At 44.7% G+C, this 22,183-nt stretch overlaps 1 protein-coding gene across 5 annotated transcripts in view; it reads left to right on the top strand.

Annotated features, from left to right (window-relative positions):
• Positions 1-22,183, top strand: part of GARRE1 (granule associated Rac and RHOG effector 1) — a 101,642-nt gene that overhangs the window by 68,846 nt on the left and 10,613 nt on the right. For all 5 annotated transcript variants that reach the window (XM_055238768.1, XM_055238774.1, XM_055238769.1 and 2 more), the window contains 7 exons: positions 5,149-5,289; positions 5,498-5,593; positions 5,717-5,878; positions 7,961-8,119; positions 11,457-11,554; positions 17,581-17,706; positions 19,134-20,167. In XM_055238768.1, coding sequence (XP_055094743.1) covers positions 5,149-5,289; positions 5,498-5,593; positions 5,717-5,878; positions 7,961-8,119; positions 11,457-11,554; positions 17,581-17,706; positions 19,134-20,167 — 1,816 coding nt within the window. The remainder of the gene's footprint in view (positions 1-5,148; positions 5,290-5,497; positions 5,594-5,716; positions 5,879-7,960; positions 8,120-11,456; positions 11,555-17,580; positions 17,707-19,133; positions 20,168-22,183) is intronic.

Here is a 22,183-nt window from a genome sequence, read left to right on the forward strand (position 1 = left end):
TTGGCTCACTGCAACCTCCGCCTCCCAGATTCAAGTGATTCTCCTGCCGCAGCCTCCCGAGTAGCTGGGATTACAGGCACGCACCACCACGCCTGGCTAATTTTTGTATTTTTAGTAGAGATAAGGTTTCACCATGTTGGCCTGACTGGTCTCTAACTCCTGACCTCAGGTGATCCACCTGCCTTGTCCTTCCAAAATGCTGGGATTACAGGTGTGAGCCACCATGCCTGGCCATTAGTGACATTTCTTGTAGGCATTTGAACACTTCTTTCTTTCCAGTATGAGAAATAAAAAATAAATCTTAGAAGTTGAGACTTTAGGACTTACTGCTCCATTTTACGGAGTAAAAGATAATTTTCTTTTTTTTGAGACGGAGTCTTACTCCTTCTCCCAGGCTGGAGTGCAGTGGCGCAATCTCGGCTCACTGTACCCTCCGCCTCCCGGGTTCAAGCAATTCTCCTGCCTCAGCCTCCTCAGTAGCTGGGATCATAGGCGCCCGCCACCACGCCCAGCTAATTTTTGTATTTTTAGTAGAGATGGGGTTTCGCCATGTTGGCCAGGATGGTCTCAAACTCCTGACCTCAGGTGATCTACCTGACTTGGCCTCCCAAAGTGCTGGGATTACAGGCGTGAGTCACCACCTGGGCCAAAAGATAATTTTTTTAAACTATCCCAGCAGGCAAACCCAGAGTAAAAGATAATTTATGGTTAACAATATAGTGATTCATTAGATAATGTCTAGTTCAAATCATTCCATAATGAACTTGGCAAAGTATTTCATTATTTCATTTTATGTTTTGGAAATTTTCTTTTTTTTTTTTTTTTTAGACGGAGTCTCGCTTCTGTCACCCAGGCTGGAGTGCAGTGGTGCTATCTCGGCTCACTGCAAGCTCTGCCTCCCGGGTTCACGCCATTCTCCTGCCTCAGCCTCCCAAGTAGCTGGGACTACAGGCACCCGCCACCACGCCCGGCTATTTTTTGTATTTTTAGTAGAGACGGGGTTTCACTGTGTTAGCCAGGATGGTCTCGATCGGAAATTTTCTTTAATAAAATTTTCAAAACATGATTTTTCACATCTTAATATTGTCCAGTCTCTAGTTTTATTTCAATTTCATGCCATTTGCTGCATTGTTGTCATTTCTTTTTAATTTTCACTGTTTGCTTGCATGTTTTGGTCTTTTTCCTGTTTGCTTGCATGTTTTGGTCTGTTTTTCATGCTAAAGACTTTCCTAGGGCTTTCTTTCTGTTCATCAGAAAGGCCCTGGAATGCTAATTGGAGACTGTGTGTGGGGGTGGGACCTGTTGGCTTTATTGTAGATGGCTAGGCCCTGAGGTCCAGACCTGCACCTTGTTGCCTTGTCATGTAACTTTACAACCCTCGGCGTCCTCCTGGCTGCTGGGCCCCAGCCTCCTGACTGTTCAGCTCATACATGTGAACCTAACACCTGCCTTGGTCCCCTGCTCCATCTTCTAGACAACTCATGCTGAGGACCAGCCCACAGGAGGAGGCCTCCGAGTTCTCTCTTGACCTCTTCACCTTGACCTTTTTTGCCACCATTTTAGTCTGTCCAGGCCTTTCTGCCCTTTTTATATTCCCTTTGCTTTCAGCCAGTGATGCCACCCCCCACTACACTGAGAAAATAGAATCTCCCTGATGGCAGCCCGTCTTCCTCATGTGGCCAAGCCACCACTACCCCTGCCACCCCTCTTCACAACCATCTTTTCTTCCTTCTCCTGCCTCATGACAGCAGAGGAGGTGCCCTCTCCTCCTGTCCAGGCTTGCCCCGTGCCCACCTTGCCCCCATCCTTGAGGGCCCAGCTTCTGTGGTGCGACCCAGTGTTTTCTCTCCCTCATCCTCAGCCTGTTCCCACCAGTACACAAAGATGCTTCCCACAGAAAAGTCCACTCTGTCCTCCCCTGTTTCTCTGCTCTTTTCTCAGCCAACTTCTTGGAGTAGTTGTCTACCTTTTTTTCACCTTTCATTCATTCTAAAAAATTACTATTTTATTTTTACTGCACCTTGTGCTCCTTACTGCTCCTGGCATACCCCATAGACAGTTTACTCAGGGTAGTCTAAAAACTAATTATTATTGAAGTATTTCAGGCACATAGAACATTTCACATCCAACAGTGTGTCTTCCTTTTAGCTGCCTGCCATATTTGCTCATGCCTGTTACATATTTTTAACAGAAAAATATCACCAGTGCACTTTTTTTTTGAGACTGGCTCTTGCTCTGTTGCCCAGGCTGGAGTGCGGTGGTGATCACAGCTTATTGCAGTCTTGACCTCCTTGGCTCAAGCAGTCCTCCTGAGTAGCTCAGACTATAGGCATGCACCACCGTGCTTGGCTAATTATTTATTTTACTTTTTATTTATTTTTTTAAAGACAGGGTCTTGCTCTGTTCCCAGGCCGGTCCCGAGCTCCTAGGCTCCTGCACCCAGTCCCTTTTGTACGTCTCCACTTTCTTATTCATCCCTTTGTCTCTAGAGATAACCTCTGTTGAATTTGAAGCCTGTGATTCTTGTGTATATTTTAATGTTTTTCCATATATGAATGTATCTATATATAAGGTATTATTTTACACAGTCTGAAACTTTATGTACATAATGTCATTCAGCTTGCTGAAATCTGGCTTCCACTCCTATACAAGAACATGCCTTCTCTTATCAAGGTCATTGGTGCCTTCTTCCATGTTTTCAAATCCAGGGAACCCTTTCAACAACTTTCAGCAGCTGACAGCAGTGTGGAGAATATTCCTCCCTGGAAATACTCTCATCTTGTGACATCCAAGAACCAAGCTTTCTTTGCTCTTGGGTCATTCTTTCTTCATCTAGTTTACTGGCTTCTCCTTCCTCAACACAACTTCTGAATGTGAGTTTCTCCGGGCTCAGTTCTAGCTGCCCTTCTCCCTAGGGGTTCTGCATCCAGTCTTGGGACACAAAAAGCCACCTGTGTCCTTGGAGGGGGCTCAAATGTGTGTGACCAGTGAGCAGCCCACTTGCTGTGGGCTTCAGGCCCCTGAGCTCAGCTGCTACCGGGGGTCTCGCAGGTAGCTCAGGCATAGCCTCTCTCCACTCACCTGTTCCTCCCTAGACCCTCTCTATGCTAGTGAGTGGTGGCATGCCACACTGGCTTCACTTGAGAAACCTGAGATTTATCCTTCAGCATTTCCGTCATGTCTACACCCAGTCCAATCCTTAAGAAAACCCGGCAGTTCCCACCTCCAAAATCCTATCGCACATCTGTCACCTTCTTCCACGTCCTTTATCACTACCCTCGTTCAGGGAATCGTTACTTCTCCCCTCCCTGTCTTGCTCGCCTTCATTTTAAAATTGGATGATGTCGCTTCTTATTTGCTTAGGGTAGCATGTGGACCCCTCAGCAGGACCTGCCTAGATCTGCCTAGTCTGGCTCCTGCCTTGATGGCCAGCCTTATCAGTGGCCACCCTGCCCTGGCTCACTGGGCTCTAGTTCCTTGGATGTGTCTTTCTTTGTTACCTTGGATCCTCAGCCTGTTTCACAGACCGGTCTGTAGGTCTTGACACCCCCACCCCACCCCACACACATGCAATTCCATTCACGACCTTCTCCTCTAATTCTCACCCTAAGTGCTGCTTTCTGGGTGTCTAGGACACTCCCTGGTATAGTCCTCTGTTTGTTTCCCGCAGTGTTTTTTCTCCATTTATAATTCTGTGTTTTCTTTGTTCACCTTTTTGTCCCTGATGCTCTCAGCTCCAGGAGGGTAAAGAGCAGCTTTGTGCTCCAGCATGTACCTAACACACCACCTTGTGAGCTAAATATTTGACTGAAAGATTCTTAGAAAGAGTCAAACAGTTTTAAACTGTGAGACTCTTAGGCTTCAGGGAATGGTGTTTACATACAGTTTGTGAAACCAAAGCTTTGGAACTTTACGGCATTATAGCTGTTAGTCATTTTCCTGTAGTCTGCAAGTTTTGTAAATATTACAACTCCTACACTGGTCCAGCAGAACAAAAGTTAACTGCTAAAAAATGTTACTTGGTTCACAGAATTGCAACAAAAATAGAAATCTAAAAACAGTTCATCTGGAATCCCATCTAACAAATCAAATACATATTTTTCTGTATTCTCTTCTTGTCCTGATCCATGTATATATTTTCTGCATTTAATCACAAAATGACAGAAATTAGTTTCTCCTTTTCTATCTTGCTTATCTACTCTTCATAAACATATGTAGTGACTGAATAATAAATACTTTTCTGTGCAGATTTCAAAAGCTCTGTTTTTCTGTTAACATGCCAATGTATATTTTTCCTGTTCTATATTCATGTGGTCTTTTCCTTCACTGAATAGGAATGCCCAACCATGTATGTTCTTCCTTTTTTTTTTATTCTGGAAACTCCAAGTGCCAATATTCTAGGTAACCTGTCTTTTTAAAGCAGGAAAGTTAAAAATGTCTGAATATATACACACATATATATGTATATATATATATATATACACACACACACACGTATATATGTGTGTATATATTATATACACACACACATATATACGTGTGTGTATATATATATATATAAAACAAATAACAAGTAGGTAAGTCTTTTTTCCAGGGTTCCTAAAATAAAGGGAGATTTTGGCCGGGCGCGGTGGCTCAAGCCTGTAATCCCAGCACTTTGGGAGGCCGAGGTGGGTGGATCACCTGAGGTCAGGAGTTCGAGACCAGCCTGACCAACATCATGAAACCCCCATCGCTACTAAAAATACAAAACTTAACCAGGCACAGTGGTGGGTGCCTGTAATCCCAGCTACTCGGGAGGCTGAGGCAGGAGAATCGCTTGAACTGGGGAGGCGGAGGTTGCAGTGAGCTGAGATAGTACCACTACACTCCAGCCTGGGTGACACAGCAAGACCTTGTCTCAAAATAAAATAAAATAATAAAATAAAAAAATAAAGGGAGATTTCCTTTCTCTTCAGGATGGTTAATTAGGCTTTCAAAATTTGGGCTGCTCACTTTGCAATACAAACAATCTAGAACTTCTAGTTTATTTGCTTAGATGGTATATTGCTGCATTTTACTTGGAGTTTTTCTTGTTGTTACTGTTGGTCTAATGTTGCCAGAACCGTACCACCCTCTTTTACCTATCAGTTACTATATATGTTACAGGCGACATCTAGGCTAAGAGAAAGAGGCTGTGATGGTTGCCTGGCAGGAATTGAAGTTCAACAACTCTTTTGTTCTCAAAGTGCAGCAATTCCTGAGCACCAGCTAAAAGAACTGAACATAAAAATCGACAGTGCTTTGCAAGTAAGTTTTTCAGAACTGACATACTGATTTCCACGGTATAGAAACAAGGGAGGGAGTTAAAGTTGTGATGTTGAATCAATTAGAAAGGGTATAGAGTAGTAATTGGTCTTTTAATAGCGATAGAAATTTAAGATTTTTATTTCCATTGAACTTTATCATCTTATAATTTGCTTTACGATCTTGATTGTTAAAAATAATTTATTTCCAGGCATATAAGATAGCTCTGGAAAGCTTAGGACACTGTGAATATGCAATGAAAGCCGGCTTCCACCTGAATCCAAAGGCGATTGAAGCAAGTTTGCAGGTACACTTTTCCTTCCTAAAGCTCTGGGGACCTATGGCGCTGCTCCTGCAGTCTAGTGTGAACCAAGTGTTTTGACAGATGAGCGATGGGTCACCTCTCCTCTTCCATCCATGCCTTTTCTAGGGCTGCTGCAGCGAGGCGGAAGCCCAGCAGACGGGGCGGAGGCAGACACCCCCGCAGCCCATGCAGTGTGAGCTCCCCACCGTCCCTGTGCAGATAGGATCGCACTTCCTGAAGGGCGTCTCCTTTAATGAGTCGGCCGCCGACAATCTGAAACTTAAGACGGTAGCTTTCCATGGGGTTCCAGCAACTGAGTGTGAACTTGAAAATAGAGTTCTTAAGAGAAATGTAAAGGCTTGCGAAGGATGTAGATTAAAAAACAAAATAGGGCCGGGCGTGGTGGCTCATGCCTGTAAGCCTAGCACTTTGGGAGGCGGGCGGATCACCTGAGGTCAGGAGTTTGAGACCAGCCTGATCAACATGGTGAAACCCCGTTTCTGCTAAAAATACAAAAATCAGCCGGGTACAGTGGCGTGTGCCTGTAGTCCCAGCTGTTCAGGAGGCTGAGGCTGGAGAATTGCTTGAACCTATGAGGTGGAGATTATAGTGAGCTGAGATCATAGTGAGCTGAGATCGCACCATTGTACTCCAGCCTGGGCGACAAGAGCAAAACTCTGTCTTTTAAAAAAAAAAAAAAAAAAAAAAAAAAATTAAAAAGCAGACCTACGGAGATTTTAATCAGACATTTGCCAAGCAAGTTTTTGTTTTGTTTTGTTTTGTTTTTTTGAGACGGAGTTTTACTCTCTCGTCCAGGCTAGAGTACAGTGGTGTGATCTATCTCAGCTCACTGCAACCTTCACCTCCTGGGTTCAAGCAGTCCTCCTGCCTCACCCTCCCAAGTAGCTGGTACTACAGGCATGTTCCACCAAGCCTGGCTAATTTTTGTATTTTTAGGAGAGACAGGGTTTCATTGTGTTGGCCAGGATGGTCTCGAACTCCTGACCTCAGCTGATCCCCACCCTACTTGGCCTCCCAAAGTCCTGGGATTACAGGCGTGAGCCACCGACCTTGGACAAGACAGTTTTATTCATAATTTTATTCAGATGTTTAACAGAAAGGATTTGAAAGTACACTATAAGATATTGTTTATGATTAATGTCTCTCAGTGGACTTGTATGAATTAAATAAGAAGAGAGATGTTGTCATAATGCTGCAGTGATAATGATTATTTGTGGAACATCATGTGTTCCAGTCATTGTGCCAGGTGCTCCACATCATTGTCTCACTTAATGCTCACCCATGAGGTGGGGGTGCTGCACTTTGGCCCACCTGCCACACAGGGGAACTGATACCCAAGGTCACACAGCTAGTAAGTAGAAGAGCTGGAATTTGAGCTTATGTAATCTGTTTCCAGAGCCTGAATACCTGAGTACTTGGTCATCCAAAATAAAATTGAGATTTTAATTGGTATTTACTTGTATCAGATGATTTTGTTTCCCTATTTGGATGGATTCAGAATTTCAAAATTCCTCGACCAGTTCACATCAGTAGATTGCTAAATAATTTTGTGCTAGTATAGAAATAACTGTGTATATTATTGCATATGTATCTATATCTAGTCATTCACTCTGTGGGGCTGAGAAAATCTCTGAGAGTGATTGATGATTACTAAAGAAATTAAAATGACATAATTAGGGTGTATTTAAAATGCTCTTCTTGAGCCAGGCATGGTGGCTCATGCCTGTAATCCGAGCACTTTGGGAGGCCGAGGTGGGCAGATCACCTGAGGTCAGGAGTTCAAGACCAGCCTGGGCAACATGGCAAAACCCCATCTCTAACAAAAATTAGCTGGGTGTAGTGGCAGGTGCCTATAATTCTAGCTACTCAGGAGGCTGAGGCAGAAGAATCGCTTGAACCCAGGAAGTGGAATTTGTAGTGAGCTGAGATTGTGCCAGTGCACTCCAGCCTGGGCAATAGAGCAAGGCTCCATCTCAAAAAAAAAAAAAAAAAATTGCTCCTCTCCCAGGAATTCAAGACTAGCCTGGGCAACATAGCAAGACTCCACGTCTACAAAAAATGTAAAAATTAGCTGAGTGTGGTGGTGTGCACCTACCTGTGTGGTCCCAGCTACTGGGGAGGCTTGAAGCAGGAGAATCACATAAGCCTGAGGGGTCGAGGCTGCAATGAGCCATGTTCATGCCATTGGACTGCAGCTCGGACAGTAGAGTGAGACCCTGTCTCAAAAAATGTATAAATAAAATAAAATGCTCTTCTCTTGAGGATGATTGTATAAATGCATTTTTATAAATTTTAGAACCTTGCATGGCTTTGTCTTGAGGTGTGAACTCTCTTCTTACCAATCTATAGCATACAATGTTACAGCTGATGAAGGAGGCAGGCTGCTATAATGGAATCACATCCAGGGATGATTTTCCTGTGACTGAAGTGCTGAACCAGGTTTGCCCTTCCATGTGGCGAGGTGCCTGCAAGACGGCGGTGCAGCTGCTGTTTGGCCAGGCTGGACTGGTGAGTGAACATGGGTGGTGGATGATAGGTGGACTACCAAGATGTTTCAAGCATGTGAGGATGTGGTGCAGACACATGTGTGAAAATATTGCATAATTTAAAAAGTTATTTGGTGCTGTGGAATTTAGACCAGGCAGGTAGACAAGGTAAAGGAAGAGCAGCATTTAAAAATCTATTTAAAAAGAAAAATCAGATTGATAATATATATTTTCAGGGAACCTAGTTGCAAAATGATGCTATGGTCTTTGCTCATTTTAAGAAAACCATTACAGGCTGGGCCCCATGGCTCATGCCTGTAGTCCCAGCACTTTGGCAGGAGGATTGCTTAAGTCTAGGAGTTTGAAATCAGCCCTGGGCAATATAGTGAGACCCTGCCTCTTTTTTTTTTTTTTTTTTGTGACAGACTCTTGCTCTGTCGCCCAGGCTGCAGTGCAGTAGCGCGATCTCAACTCGCCACCTCCTGGGTTCAAGTGATTCTCCTGCCTCAGCCTCCCAAGTAGCTGAGATTGTAGGCACCCGCCACCACACCCGGCTAATTTTTTTTTTTTTTTTTTGAGATGGAGTCTCGCTGTGTTGCACAGGCTGGAGTACAGTGGCGCGATCTCGGCTCGCCACAACCTTTGCCTCCTGGGTTCAAGCGATTCTCCTCCCTCAGCCTCCCGAGTACCTGGGACTACAGGCATGCACCACCATGCCTGACTAATTTTTGGATTTTTTAGTAGAGACGGGGTTTCACTGTGTTGGCCAGGCTGGTCTCGAACTCCTGACCTCGTGATCTGCCTGCTTAGGCATCCCAAAGTGCTGGAATTACAGGCATGAGCCACCACACCCGGCCTTTAGAAAAAAAAAGAAAAAAGCATTACATTAGTAACAAGTTGACAGGGCCCCTTGACCTAGCCCCTGTTCTGGAGCTACATTGGATGTCTGTTGCTCAAACATCCTGTGTTTCTTCCTGTCCCAGGCCTGTGCTCTTGATACCCCTTTTATCTGAAAATACTCTTCTCTCTGATTATCATGTAGGTCACTCCTTATCTTCTTGGTGTCAGCTCCAAAATCACCTCCTCCAAGAGGCCTCCCTTGACCACAGTGGTATAAGTAGTACCCCCATCCAGTCACTGTATACCAGTTCTGTTTATCTCCTTCTTAGCAATAAAGTAACATCAACTAAAAAATAATGATTTGTTCATTTCATCTTTCAGAGAAAAAAAAACTTTGGCCAGAGTTGGGTGGGTCAGGAGATCAACATCTGAAATCACCATTTAGCTTTTTGTTTGCACCACGGACCCATAGAATCTTATGTATTTGATCTCCCTTTCTAGTAAACGACTACTTTTCAAAAACATATGGTGGCAGGGTGTGGTGGCTCACACCTGTAACACTTTGGGAGGTCGAGGCAGGCAGATCACCTGAGGTCAGGAGTTCAAGACCAGCCTGGCCAACATGGCAAAACCTCGTCTCTAAAAATACAAAAATTATCCAGGCATGGTAGTGGGTACCTGTAATCCCAGCTACTCAAGAGGCTGAAGCACGAGAATCACTTGAACCTAGGAGTCAGAGGTTGCAGTGAGCCGAGATCACACCACTGTACTCCAGCCTGGGTCATAGAGCGAGATCCAGTCTTAAAAAAAAAAAAAAAAAGATACGGCATTTCAGTCAGAGGTTGGAAGGACCTAATTAGAGATTAAGAAAATTAAAGAACTTGTTTTTTAGTCTGATTCCTACTTTATTCACAAAAAGAGCTATTGAGGGTATGCTGTCGTTTTGTTTCAAGCGGGTCAGGGCTCAGGCGGCCCAGCTCACAATGGGGCTGTCTTGTGGAGGCTCAGATGAGGGCGTGTTCACAGCAATGAGTTACATTTCCTTTGGGATCTTTTCCTCAGTATAGGGACCTCCAAAAGTAGTAAACCAGAGATGCTTTGCTGAAGCGTGGAAGAGCCCATTGGCTTTAGGATATTGATCCATATTCCCAGAGACCATTTAGCTGAAACTGCAAGGACCATGCTAATGAGTTCCCCTGAATGGAGTGTGCAAAACAAGGCCGAAAGGCACAAAGGCTGTTTTGAGAAAACACTGTAGGTTAAAAAAAAAAAAAGTTCCATGTTATTCAGAGAGCAGAAACTTCTTCCTAGTTCCTTGCGTCTTGATTGCAGGACGCATTTGTGTGTGACTTTAGGTTATGGTTCTGGGGATGGGAGGAGAGAGGAAACATCTGAGTGGTCCAACAATGGCTATTCCTTTGATAGGAAGTTTTTTCCAAAGGTCACTGCAGATCAGCTATGGGAACTCTGTTTAAACCAGTGAAAGCTGGCTCCATTAGAAGCTGAATTTGGAGTATGGTACACAACTCTCTACAGTTTTACCCCTTCTGAAATATTACAGATTTGGTTTTAAAATATTTTATGATTTTTTAAAACATTCTTTTAGTGATTTGAAAATATATTCATCACTTTGTCAAACTCTAGATTACATAGGATACTCTTATCACCTATCTAGTATTAAAGACTCTTCCTGGAAATAAGAGGAAATCATTCAAAGAAGGGTTAGTTCTTCCTCTGTCCTGAAGTAATTCAGTTTTTATTGATGGTTGAGGATAAAATAATCTTTAAAAAAGTTTCATCCACTTCTGGGCGTGTCATGACAAATGGGCTTATCTGAAGCATTGGTTTGACTTCTTTTTTTTTTTTTTTTTTTTGAGATGGGGTCTCGCTCTGTTGCTCAGCCTGGAGTGCAGTGGCGCAATCTCGGCTCACTGCAACCTCTGCCTCCCGGGTTCAAGCGATTCTCCTGCCTCAGCCTCCTGAGTAGCTTGGACTGCAGGACCACCACACCCGGCTACTTTTTGTATTTTTAGTGGAGACGGGGTTTCACAATGTTGGCCAGGGTGGTCTCAAACTCCTGACCTCAAGCGATCCACTTGCCTAAGCCTCCCAAAGTGCTGGGGTTACAGCCGTGAGCCACTGCACCCAGCCTGGTTTGACTTTCAGTGACACTTTTACTTCTTTTAAGTGCATAAAGTAAAAAATACTAAGATAAAGGATGCAAACTAATTCCTAATTAACATATTTATAGTTTGAAAAAAGTGCAAGAGGTGCTTGCCAGTTCAATAAATCCCATGCCCAGAATGTGGTTTCTGTTTATTGAAATGTTGTTAGTTTTGGTCATCTTTACAACTTGCTGTTATCTTCATGGGGCCCTGACTGGCGTTGGCATAACCGGGCTGCTAGGGGAATAGTTCTTAGAGAGTCATTTTATGTATTGGATTTTATTCTGATTCATTTTCTCTCTGAAAGCTGGTTGTTGTATTTGTTTTTTTTTTTTTTTTTTTTTTCGATCTTAGGTGGTGGTTGACACAGCACAGATTGAGAATAAAGAAGCCTATGCCCCCCAGATCAGTTTAGAAGGCTCTAGAATCGTGGTTCAAGTCCCATCCACATGGTAACGTGCCTCTTACTTTCACCGGAGCCTAAGCTCTGACTGACGTTTGCACATCTTTGAAATGATGGCCTTGTTTTGAACAATCCCCATGCTAGCTGACGCAACAAGTCTTGCTGCATGTGCAGGTTTATGGGCAGCCGTGGTATGTTAGTGGCATGTATCATGATTATTGGTCTATGATGAGGAAGCCAAGAGGTCTGAAAAATGGTCTCATTGACCATAATGTAACTAAAGTGTTACATACTCTTGGATCATAATGAGCAGTATTATATTTGTTACTGAGTCTATAGCATTTAAACGTAGTGTATCATTTTCTCTAAGTTACCCAGTGTTCACTAAAGCCGAGTAGAGAACATAGAATTCCTTCTCCTCTGTTCTACCTACAGTCCTGATGATCTTGAGCTCATGTTATGACACACCCAGTGTCTTTACAAATCTTGGGACAAACAGTCATTTTTAGATATTATATTTGTAACACTTATAATAGATAAAAGATTATTCTTAATTTATATTTTTTAAAACAAAGCTCCTACAAATCAGAAGAAAATGGGCAAGGGACATGAACAGCTAAGTCAGAAAAGAAGACATATGATCAACAAATAGATTAAGAAAATGTAACGGCCAGGTGCGGTGACTCACACCTGTTAATCCTAATCCTAGCACTTTGGGAGGCCGAGGCGGGCAGATCGCCTGAGGTCAGGAGTTTGAGACCAGCTTGCCCAGTGTGGTGAAACCCCATCTCTACTAAAAATACAAAAATTATCCAGGCATGGTGGCGGGCGCCTGTAATCCCAGCTAATCAGGAAACTGAGGCACAAGAATCGCTTGAACCCGGGAGGCAGAGGTTGCAGTGAGCTGAGATTGCACTACTGCACTCCAGCCTGGGCGATAGAGCAAAACTATCTCAAAAAAGAAAAAAGAAAATGTATAACTTCACCTAATAATCAGAGACAAAATAAAGAAACCATATGGGGCCAGGTGGGGTGGCTCACACCTGTAATTCCAGCACTTTGGAAGGCCGAGGCGGGCAGATCACCTGAGGTCAGGAGTTCGAGACCAGTCTGGACAACATGGTGAAACCCTGTCTCTACTAAAAATACAAAATTTAGCCAGGCGTGGTGGCATGCGCCTATAATCCCAGCTTGAGGCAAGAGAACTGCTTGAGCCTAGGAGACAGAGGTTGCAGTGAGCTGAGATCGTACCACTGCATTCCATCCAGCCTGGGTGACAGAGCGAGACTCTGTCTCCAAAAAAAAAAAAACCATATGATGTCATTTTGGCCAGAATATTGTTAAATTGTTTTAGAATAACCATACTAGTTCGAGCCAGACTGTGAAACAGGCAAAGAGGTTGTTGAGTAGAGAGAAAGAGGGCAGTTTAGTGTATTAGAAACCTAAAATAAGGGATATGACCTCAACAATTCCAGTTTCACCTCTAGAAATTTATCTTTGTGATATGTATTCACATTCAGCTATAAGGATGAGTATCATAGTTTTATTAATAAACAGAAAATTAAGCATATATCGGAAGGCATTTGCTATTAAAATGGTAATCTGCATGACTAGCTATAAGAGAAAATATTTAAATCATTTAAGTAGGCAGAGATACTAAGGAACAACGAGGTGCTGTTGGTGCCTATGTGGACTAAAATGGTAGTTGGGTAAGGCATACAAGTTGTATTTAAACCATTTGTTCTTTTTTTTTTTCGAGATGGAATCTTGGTCTTTCGCCCAGGCTGGAGTGCACTGGCACAGTCTCGGCTCACTGCAGCCTCTTCCGCCTGGGTTCCAGTGATTCTCCTGCCTCAGCTTCCTGGGTAGCTGGGATTACAGGCGCATGCCACCAGGCCCGGCTAATTTTTGTACTTTTAGTAGAGACGGGCTTTCGCCATGTTGGCCAGGCTGGTCTTGAACTCCTGACCTCAGGTGATCCACCTGCTTCGGCCTCCCAAAGTGCTAGGATTACAGGCGTAAGTCACCGTGCCCGGCTCATTTGTTCTTGAAATGTAAGAGTAGAATAGTAGATTCTGTCAAAAGTGTTTAGAGTCTATGAATATATTTAAGTAAATGTTAGCAGTTCACTTTGTGTCCTAAAACCTCCCTTCTATAAGTACTTTGCCACCAAAAAGTTATTTTTTTATTTAATTTTTTTTTTTTTTTTTTGGTAGAGACAAGATCTTGTGCTGTCCCCCAAACTGGAGTGCAGTGGTGTGATCATGGCTTACTGTAGCCTTGAACTCCTGGGTTCAAGCAATCCTCCCACCCTGGCCTCCCAAGTAGCTGGGACTACAGGCATGCGCCATCATGCCTGGCTAATTTTTAAGTTTTTTTTGTAGAGATGGGGTCTCACTATATTGGCCAGAATGGTCTGGAACTCCTGGGCTCAAGCGATCCCCCTGCCTTGGCCTCCCAAAGTGCTGGGATTGCAGGCGTGAGCTACTACCTGGCCCAAAATTTTAAGTTAATTGTAGGGTGGCATACTGTGTCCTGAAATTAATGGTAGTTTATACACATATTTTCATTTCTATGAGACAGTAAACCAGAGGCTTACTTTTCTGTAAGATTTTTGTGTTCCTAAATTCTTTTTTTTTTCTTTTGTAGTCAGTGTTCTGCTGAAATGTGTTCCTGAATTTTTTTTTTTTTTTTTTTTTTTTTTTGAGATAGTTTCGTTCTTGTTGCCCAGGCTGGAGTTGGTGTTGTCTCAGCTTACTGCAACCTCTGCCTCCTGGGTTCAAATGATTTTCCTGCCTCAGCTTCCTGAGTAGCTGGGATTACAGGCACCTGCCTGCATTCCCAGCTAATAATTTTTGTGTTTTTAGTAGAGATGGGGTTTCACTATGTTGGCCGGGCTGGTCTCAAACTCCTGACCTCGGGTAATCCACCCGCCTCGGCCTCCCAAAGTGCTGGGATTACAGGCATGAGCCACCGCACCTGGCCCTGAATTCTTAAATTTTTCCAATTCAGGCTGTCATTGGAAAATGTTAAAACTTAATCAGAATTCTCATTTTGAAGAAAACAGTTTGAACTTTTGGATAGTTGGGTGAATATAAACAGTCAGTGCAAAAATGGCTAACACTTCGATTTGTTTTGAAAACTCTCCCTGTGGGGTTCATTTCCTTTGTAACTCATTGCACCCCCACAAAAAACACCTAGTAGACTGTGATTCCTTGCAGAGGCGCCCTCTGCTGGCTACTTTTGGTAATTTTGCAAAATTTTAGTTCTGTTTTTTTTTTCAAATTACAAAATACCGTATGTGCTTGTTGGGAAGAACACAAACAGAAATGATTGCTTTACTCCACCTGGAGAAAAAGGATATTGCTATCCATCCATGCTTTGTTTCACCAAATATTTACTGAACACTTATTGTGTACCAGACACTGTTCTGGGCTCTGGGAATTTAATTATGAGCAAGACACACAGGGTCCCTGCCCCTCATAAACCAACTTGAGAATAGAGAAGGGGGAGACAGCTGTTAAGTATAAGAGATGAGTTCAAACACAGGCAGGCGTATGATGGAAATGACAGGAGAGCGCCGTTATATGATAGAGAATAAGTGGGATAGAGATTCGGGGGAGACTTCTAGACGAGTCAGTCTGTAAGAGGCTCTGAGGATGTGACATTGGATTTGAGAGGAGCCTGTCATGCAGAGAGCTGACGGGGAACACACTTCAGGCAGAAAGAATGCCAGTGCAGAGGCCTCAGGAGTGACCCAGCATGGAAGGAGATGTGCTAGGTGGTGATGAGGATGGGAAGTTGTAGACGTCAAGACTTGCAGGGCCCTTGAAGGAACTGGGTTTTTATCTAAGAACAGGTAGAGGGTTTTAGGCAACTCTTGGTGATTTGTCAACAGAATGGGTTTAGCCACTTAAGGGCATTTTATTGATCAGCTCAAGGCTGATGAATAAAATAAAAATGACAGTTTGTTGATTGTTGATTTTTCAGAAAGATTAATTATTATTACCAGGAGCTGTAGTACTCTTTTCTACATGGCCAACAAATGTTCTCCTAGTGGGCAAACATGTGACAACCCAAGTCACAACCAGACTTGGCTTGAGAACAAGAGCAAATGTGTCTTGATTATCAGTGATTCCAGATGGAGAGAATTGGGTGCACTGAACCTTGGGCAGGCTCAGCTGCCAAGATTCTCTCTGAGGAGTCCAAGGTCTAGCTGGGCACTAGCAGAGCTTGCGTTGTTGTTCATCTTTTCCAGGCTTCTGAGCCTGTCCGGCTCTCATTTCATTCTCTGATACATTTCTTCCCAAGTCAAAGTCATGTTAGGGAGTACTGCTACCTCCTTGAGTGACTTTGCAAGTGTTGAGTTCACCATTTAGCTCCCAGAGTGCCCAGGATCTGGCAGACATCATCTTCCTAGTAGACCTGTGCTGCTCAGACTGTTTTCCCTCTCAGAAAAGGGCTCTTGGCCAGACCAAGTGGCTCATACCCGTAATCCTAGCACTTTGGGAGGCTGAGGCAGGAGGATCACCTGAGCTCAGGAGTTTAGGACAAGTCTGGGCAACATAGTGAAACCCCATCTCTACAAAATAAATTTAAAAATTAGCTGGGTGCAGTGGCACACGCCTGTAGTCCCAGCTACTTGGGAGGCTGACATGGGAAGATCGCTTGAGCCCAGGAGGTCGAGGATAACAGTGAGCTTTGATCACACCACTGCACTCTAGCCTTGAGGATAGAGTGGGACTCTGTCTCGAAAAAAGGTTGGGGGGCTCTTGGTGTAGGCACCCTGAATGGATAGTGGAGACCCAAATGATGAGAAGCAGTTGGCCATACCAAAATCTCAGGAAAGAGAAATTCGGGCAAAGGCAGCAGCAAGAACAAAGGTCCTGAGGTGTGGACAAACCCATCCAGGGAGGAAGAGAAGGCCTCACGGCTAGGACAAGGCTGAGGGGCTGGGCACAGAGGGCTTTGAGGGCTGTGATGAGGATTTTATTTCAATCGCGATGAGATGCCATTGAAGGGTTTTCAGCAGGGGAGTGATGTGCTCTGATTGGCACTACAGGAAGTTCACTCTGGCCGCTGTATGAAGGATGGGCTTTGGAGGTACAGAAGTAGAGAAAAAGAGACCAGGTGAGAGCTTGGTCCTGAGACCTAGGAGTGGTGGTTTCCTGAAGCAGGGGGTTCATAAACAAGGTGGCGAGAAGTGCTTAGATTCTGGATGTGTTTTATAAGAAGAGCTGTCAGGATTCACTGATGGATTGCATGCAAGATGTGAGAGAACTAGAGAGGATGTGTAAGTTTTGGGGTAGACAGTTGTGTTGTTTACTTATTGGAGAAGTTGGCAGGAATCAGAGTGTCTGAGCTAGCACAGACCGCACAGGTTAAGGGCTTAGCCCCACAAGGCTACTCCCCACTTCAGATGCCATCCACAAGGCCCAGGTTGTCACCCGACTTCTAACCAATCGGCTATAAGTTGGGGGTTCCCAAAACCTCCAGGTTTGATATTTTGCTATAATGGCTCACAGAACTCAGTAAAACATTTAATTATATTTATGGTTTATTATAAAGGATCTTATAGCAGATACAGATAAACAGCCAGGCGAAGAGGTGCATAGCGTGAAGTGTTTGGGATGGGGCTCCAAGCCTCCATGCCCTTGCCAGCTGTGCCCCGTGCCCAGCACCTTAATGTGTTCACCAGCGTGGAAGCTCTCAGAACCCGATGGTCTGATGATTTTTATGGAGGCTTCATCATATAAGCAAGTCATCTTATTAGAACAAAAGACACTATCACCCAGGAAATCTCAAGGGTTTTAGGAGCTGTGTATCAGGAACTGGAGGCAGAGACCAAATATATATTCTGATATCACGAGACCTCAGACACTTTTGCTTCCTCCTCGTCTTGTGGAGCAGTGAGTTCCAGAGTCAGCCCTGTTGTTCTCTCCATGTTCTTACAGTTACCGAATTTTTGTTGGGCCCTAAAAGTACATAAAAGTTGTAGCCTTTTCTATGAGACCTGCTTGAAACACCTTTGCAGAGAAGTGCAGCCAAGACTAATGCAGCCTAATCTGTGCCTAGGTGCCTGAAAGAAGACCCTGCCACCATGTCCCTGCTGCAGAGAAGCCTTGATCCTGAGAAGACCCTGGGTTTGGTGGACGTGCTCTACACAGCTGTGCTGGACCTAAACCGCTGGAGGGCTGGAAGGTTGGCGGCTGTGCGAGTCACTTGAATTGTCTGTGGTTTGCATTAGATGCATACCGAGGGACAGTGTGACTATGCACAATTTCATGTGTGCTTGTGTCATTGATAGTATACGGTATTGTAAATAAGGCAGTAAGGACTTTTTAGTAACCTTTATTTTCAGAATAATCTAAAACCTGCAGCAAAGTGGCAAGAATAGTACAAAGAACTGCTCCATGCCCTGTACCCAGATTCCCCTATTTGCTAACTTTTTTGCCTTCCTTTATTTTGTCATTTGAGAGGAAGTCCATCAAGAGGACTTTTAACTCAACTCATATTCTCCTTAGGAATTAAGAACAGAGAAATGTTTAGAAAATTTACTTATGTCTTTTAGAATTTTTTTTCTTTTTCAATCAGTTCTCTCAGGTTGAACTTCAGAAATGTGTAGACATCTGGTAGGGGCCTTCAACATCTAGCCATGGCCCCTCTCCCTTTTCTTTTCTGTCTTGGTCTTTGTCTTTGGTCTTGTCATCTTGTCTTTGTAGGATCTGGCTCTGTTGCCCAGCCAGGCTAGAGTGTAGTGGTACAATCTCAGCTCACTGTAATACTGCTATCCATCCATGCTATCCATCCCCCGGCTCCTGGGCTCAAATCATCCTCCCACCTCAGCCTTCTGAGTAGCTGGGATTACAGATGTGCGCCACCACGCCCAGCTAATTTTTGTATTTTTCATGAAGATGGGGTTTCGCCGTGTTGGCCAGGCTGGTATCAAACTCCTGACCTCAAGTGCCTGCCTCAGCCTCCCAAAGTGCTGGGATTACAGGCGTGAGCCACCGTGCCCAACCTCTTCTCCCTTTCTTAACTCCATGAGTACACAAAGGCCAGAATAGTGATGTGACTTTTCCAGGGCCACACAGCCTTCACCTGCCTCAGCTCCTGCCCCATGCCCTTTTGCTCTTTAGGGCTCCATTTTAGTATGGGAAAAATGTGCTCAGGAAACTTTGAAAGTCACAGCCATCTGTTGGGACAACATTGGTGCACAGTATCCCTGTACCCCCACCACCTCCCTCTGCTTTGTGGAGTTGTCCATCATCCCTCTGCTGTATTTGTGTGGCTGTAGCCCCTGTCCTCCAGGCACAAATCTAGCTTCTGCAAGTTGCATCCCCACATCTAGCCATGCTTTCCCCTCCTGTGCCACCATTAGAGGATTTCACTGACTCACACTCCTCAGGCCAGAATTCTAGCAGAACTTCCAGTCCTGCATTAGACACTGTAGATTTCATACTCTCCAAACCCCTGGGTGTTCATTTATCTATAAAATGAGTGAACCCAATACCAACCAGAGAGATTTTTCTTGCTCTCAACGCCATTCTTAAATACAAAGAGGTCCATTTTATTATTTTATATATTTGTCTTTTTTTTTTTTTTTAAACAAATTTCTGTTTAAATAGGGAGCAAGCTTTACCCTGCATACAGATCCAGCTGCAAAGGGAGATTTGTGATTTTGGCAACCAGGCTGACCTGCCTTCTGGAAATGGAAACAAATCTTCAGGTGGCCTGCAGAAGACATTCTCCAAACTGACATCCCGGTTCACCAAGAAAGCTTCATGTACCAGCTCCAGCAGCAGCACAAATTATTCCATCCAAAATACCCCTTCCAAAAGCATCTTCATAGCTGGATGTTCCGAAGAGAAGGCCAAAATGCCTGGCAATATTGATACAAGGTTACAAAGCATTTTGAACATTGGTAATTTCCCCAGGACTACAGACCCTTCACAGTCAGCTCAGAATTCCAGTAATACAGTGGCCAATGGCTTTCTCATGGAGAGGCGTGAGAACTTCCTGCATGGAGATGATGGCAAGGATGAGAAGGGTATGAACTTACCAACTGATCAGGAAATGCAAGAGGTGATAGATTTTCTCTCGGGCTTTAACATGGGCCAGTCACATCAGGGCTCTCCGTTGGTGACAAGGCGTAATTCTGCTGCCACAGCCATGGTGACTGAGCAGAAGGCAGGCGCCATGCAGCCACAGCAGCCGTCACTGCCCGTGCCTCCTCCACCACGGGCACCCCAGGCTGGGGCACACACACCTCTGACACCCCAGCCGGGACTGGCACCTCAGCAGCAGTCCCCAAAGCAGCAACAACCTCAAGTCCAATACTACCAACACCTACTCCAGCCCATTGGACCGCAGCAGCCCCCGCCCCAGCCTCGGGCACCTGGGAAATGGGTACATGGCTCATCCCAGCAGCCAGCGCAGACTGTTGGAGCAGGTCTATCTCCTCTTGGTCAGTGGCCTGGCATATCTGATCTCAGTTCTGACTTGTACAGCTTGGGTCTGGTGAGCAGCTATATGGATAACGTGATGTCAGAGGTTCTGGGACAGAAGCCACAGGGACCTAGAAATAACACCTGGCCAAACCGTGACCAAAGTGATGGAGTCTTCGGAATGCTGGGAGAGATTCTGCCTTTCGATCCTGCAGGTATGTGAGGCCTCCCATCCCTCGCCCAGTGACAACAGCAAACGCAATTGCAGAGGTCTTCCCAGGGCCTGTCTGCTGCAGCCTTACTTGTGAAGGTGAAATCACTTAATCCCCCTTTACAACACTTTCTCACTGTGGAGGCAAGTATGGGGCAGATCTAGCAAGATGGGAAACAGTGGTGAGAAAGAGGCTGAGAACATGAGTGGACTATTTTTCTTACTTTATAGAGAACAGAACTGAGGCTAAGAGAGGTTACTTGAATAGCTCAAAGTCCCATAGTTCAAGTGGGCTCCAGTCTAGGCCTGCCTACTCCTGGCAGCCAAGGTCAGCAGCCCTTTGTGGGGTGCTTTTTTCCTGATTGTATAACCTGTTCTTTGCGATGCTTTTTTTTTTGCCTAAACTCTAGGACCTATGATAGGTGACAGACACCCTCCTGCCTTCATAGAATACAGCTTCTCCTGGCCTAGACAATGAAAATACCATCAGAGTCATCTTAAGAAATTAGAGGGCCGGGTGTGGTGGCTCACGCTTGTAATCCCAGCACTTTGGGAGGCCGAGGCGGGCGGATCACGAGGTCAGGAGATCGAGACCACAGGGAAACCCCGTCTCTACTAAAAATACAAAAAAATTAGCCGGGCGTGGTGGCGGGCGCCTGTAGTCCCAGCTACTCGGAGAGGCTGAGGCAGGAGAATGGCGTGAACCCGGGAGGCGGAGCTTGCAGTGAGCCGTGATCGCGCCACTGCACTCCAGCCTGGGTGACAGAGCGAGACTCCGTCTCAAAAAAAAAAAAAAAAAAAAAGGCCGGGCGCGGTGGCTCAAGCCTGTAATCCCAGCACTTTGGGAGGCCGAGGCGGGTGGATCACGAGGTCAGGAGATCGAGACCATCCTGGCTAACACGGTGAAACCCCGTCTCTACTAAAAATACAAAAAATTAGCCGGGAGTGTTGGCAGGCGCCTGTAGTCCCAGCTACTCGGGAGGCTGAGGCAGGAGAATGGCGTGAACCCGGGAGGTGGAGCTTGCAGTGAGCTGAGATTGCGCCACCGCACTCCAGCCTGGGGGACAGAGAAAGACTCTGTCTCAAAAAAAAAAAAAAAAAATGAAATTAGAGAAGGAATTTACAAACAAGAACAAACTAGGAGGAGGAATTAAGGGGGAAAAGCCAAAAATAAGTAAATTAAAAATAAAAATAGAGTAGAAATTGCAAATAACTCTAAAGGATCTTTGGAAGAGCAATAAAATGTATAAGCCAATTTATTCTAAGCTTGATTAAGAGAGAACAAAGAGAAACAAAATTAGGAAATAGAAAGGGTATATTAAAAGCGCTTTAGTGGCTCATGCCTGTAATCCCAGCACTTTGAGAGGCTAAGGTGGGAGGATCACTTGAGGCCAGGAGTTCAAGACCAGCCTGGTCAACATCACAAAATCCTCATCTCTACTAAAAATTAAACAAAAAATTAGCTGGGCGTGGTGGTGCTTAGGAAGCTGAGGCAGTAGGATCCCTTGACCCCAGGATTTTGAGGCTGCAGTGAGCTATGATCATGCCACTACACCCCAGCCTGGATGACAGAGAGAAACCCTATCTCAAAAAAAAGCCACTTTAAGACAATACCATCTAAGACTTAATAGCAATACATTTGGAAACTCAGCAGAAAATGGATTCTTTCCTAGCCAAATAGGCATTACAAAATTATACCAAGAAGTGGAAAACCTGGCTAGGCATGATGTCTCATGCCTGTAATTTCCAGCACTTTGGAAGGCTGAGGTAGGCAGATTGCATGAGGCCAGGAGTTCAAGACCAGTTTGGCCAACATAGTGAGACCCCCATCTCTACAAAAAATAAAAAATTAGCTGGGTGTGGTGGCACATGCCTGTAGTCCCAGCTCCTTGGGAGGCTGAAGTGGAAGATCACTTGAGCTCAGGAGGTTGAGGCTGCAGTGAGCCATGATCACACCACAGCAGCCTAGCCTGGGCAACAAAGGAAGACTCTGTCTCTAAAAAATAAGTAAATAAACAAA

Source organism: Symphalangus syndactylus, chromosome 13 (genome assembly GCF_028878055.3).
Source record: "Symphalangus syndactylus isolate Jambi chromosome 13, NHGRI_mSymSyn1-v2.1_pri, whole genome shotgun sequence".
NCBI classification, from domain to species: domain Eukaryota; kingdom Metazoa; phylum Chordata; class Mammalia; order Primates; family Hylobatidae; genus Symphalangus; species Symphalangus syndactylus.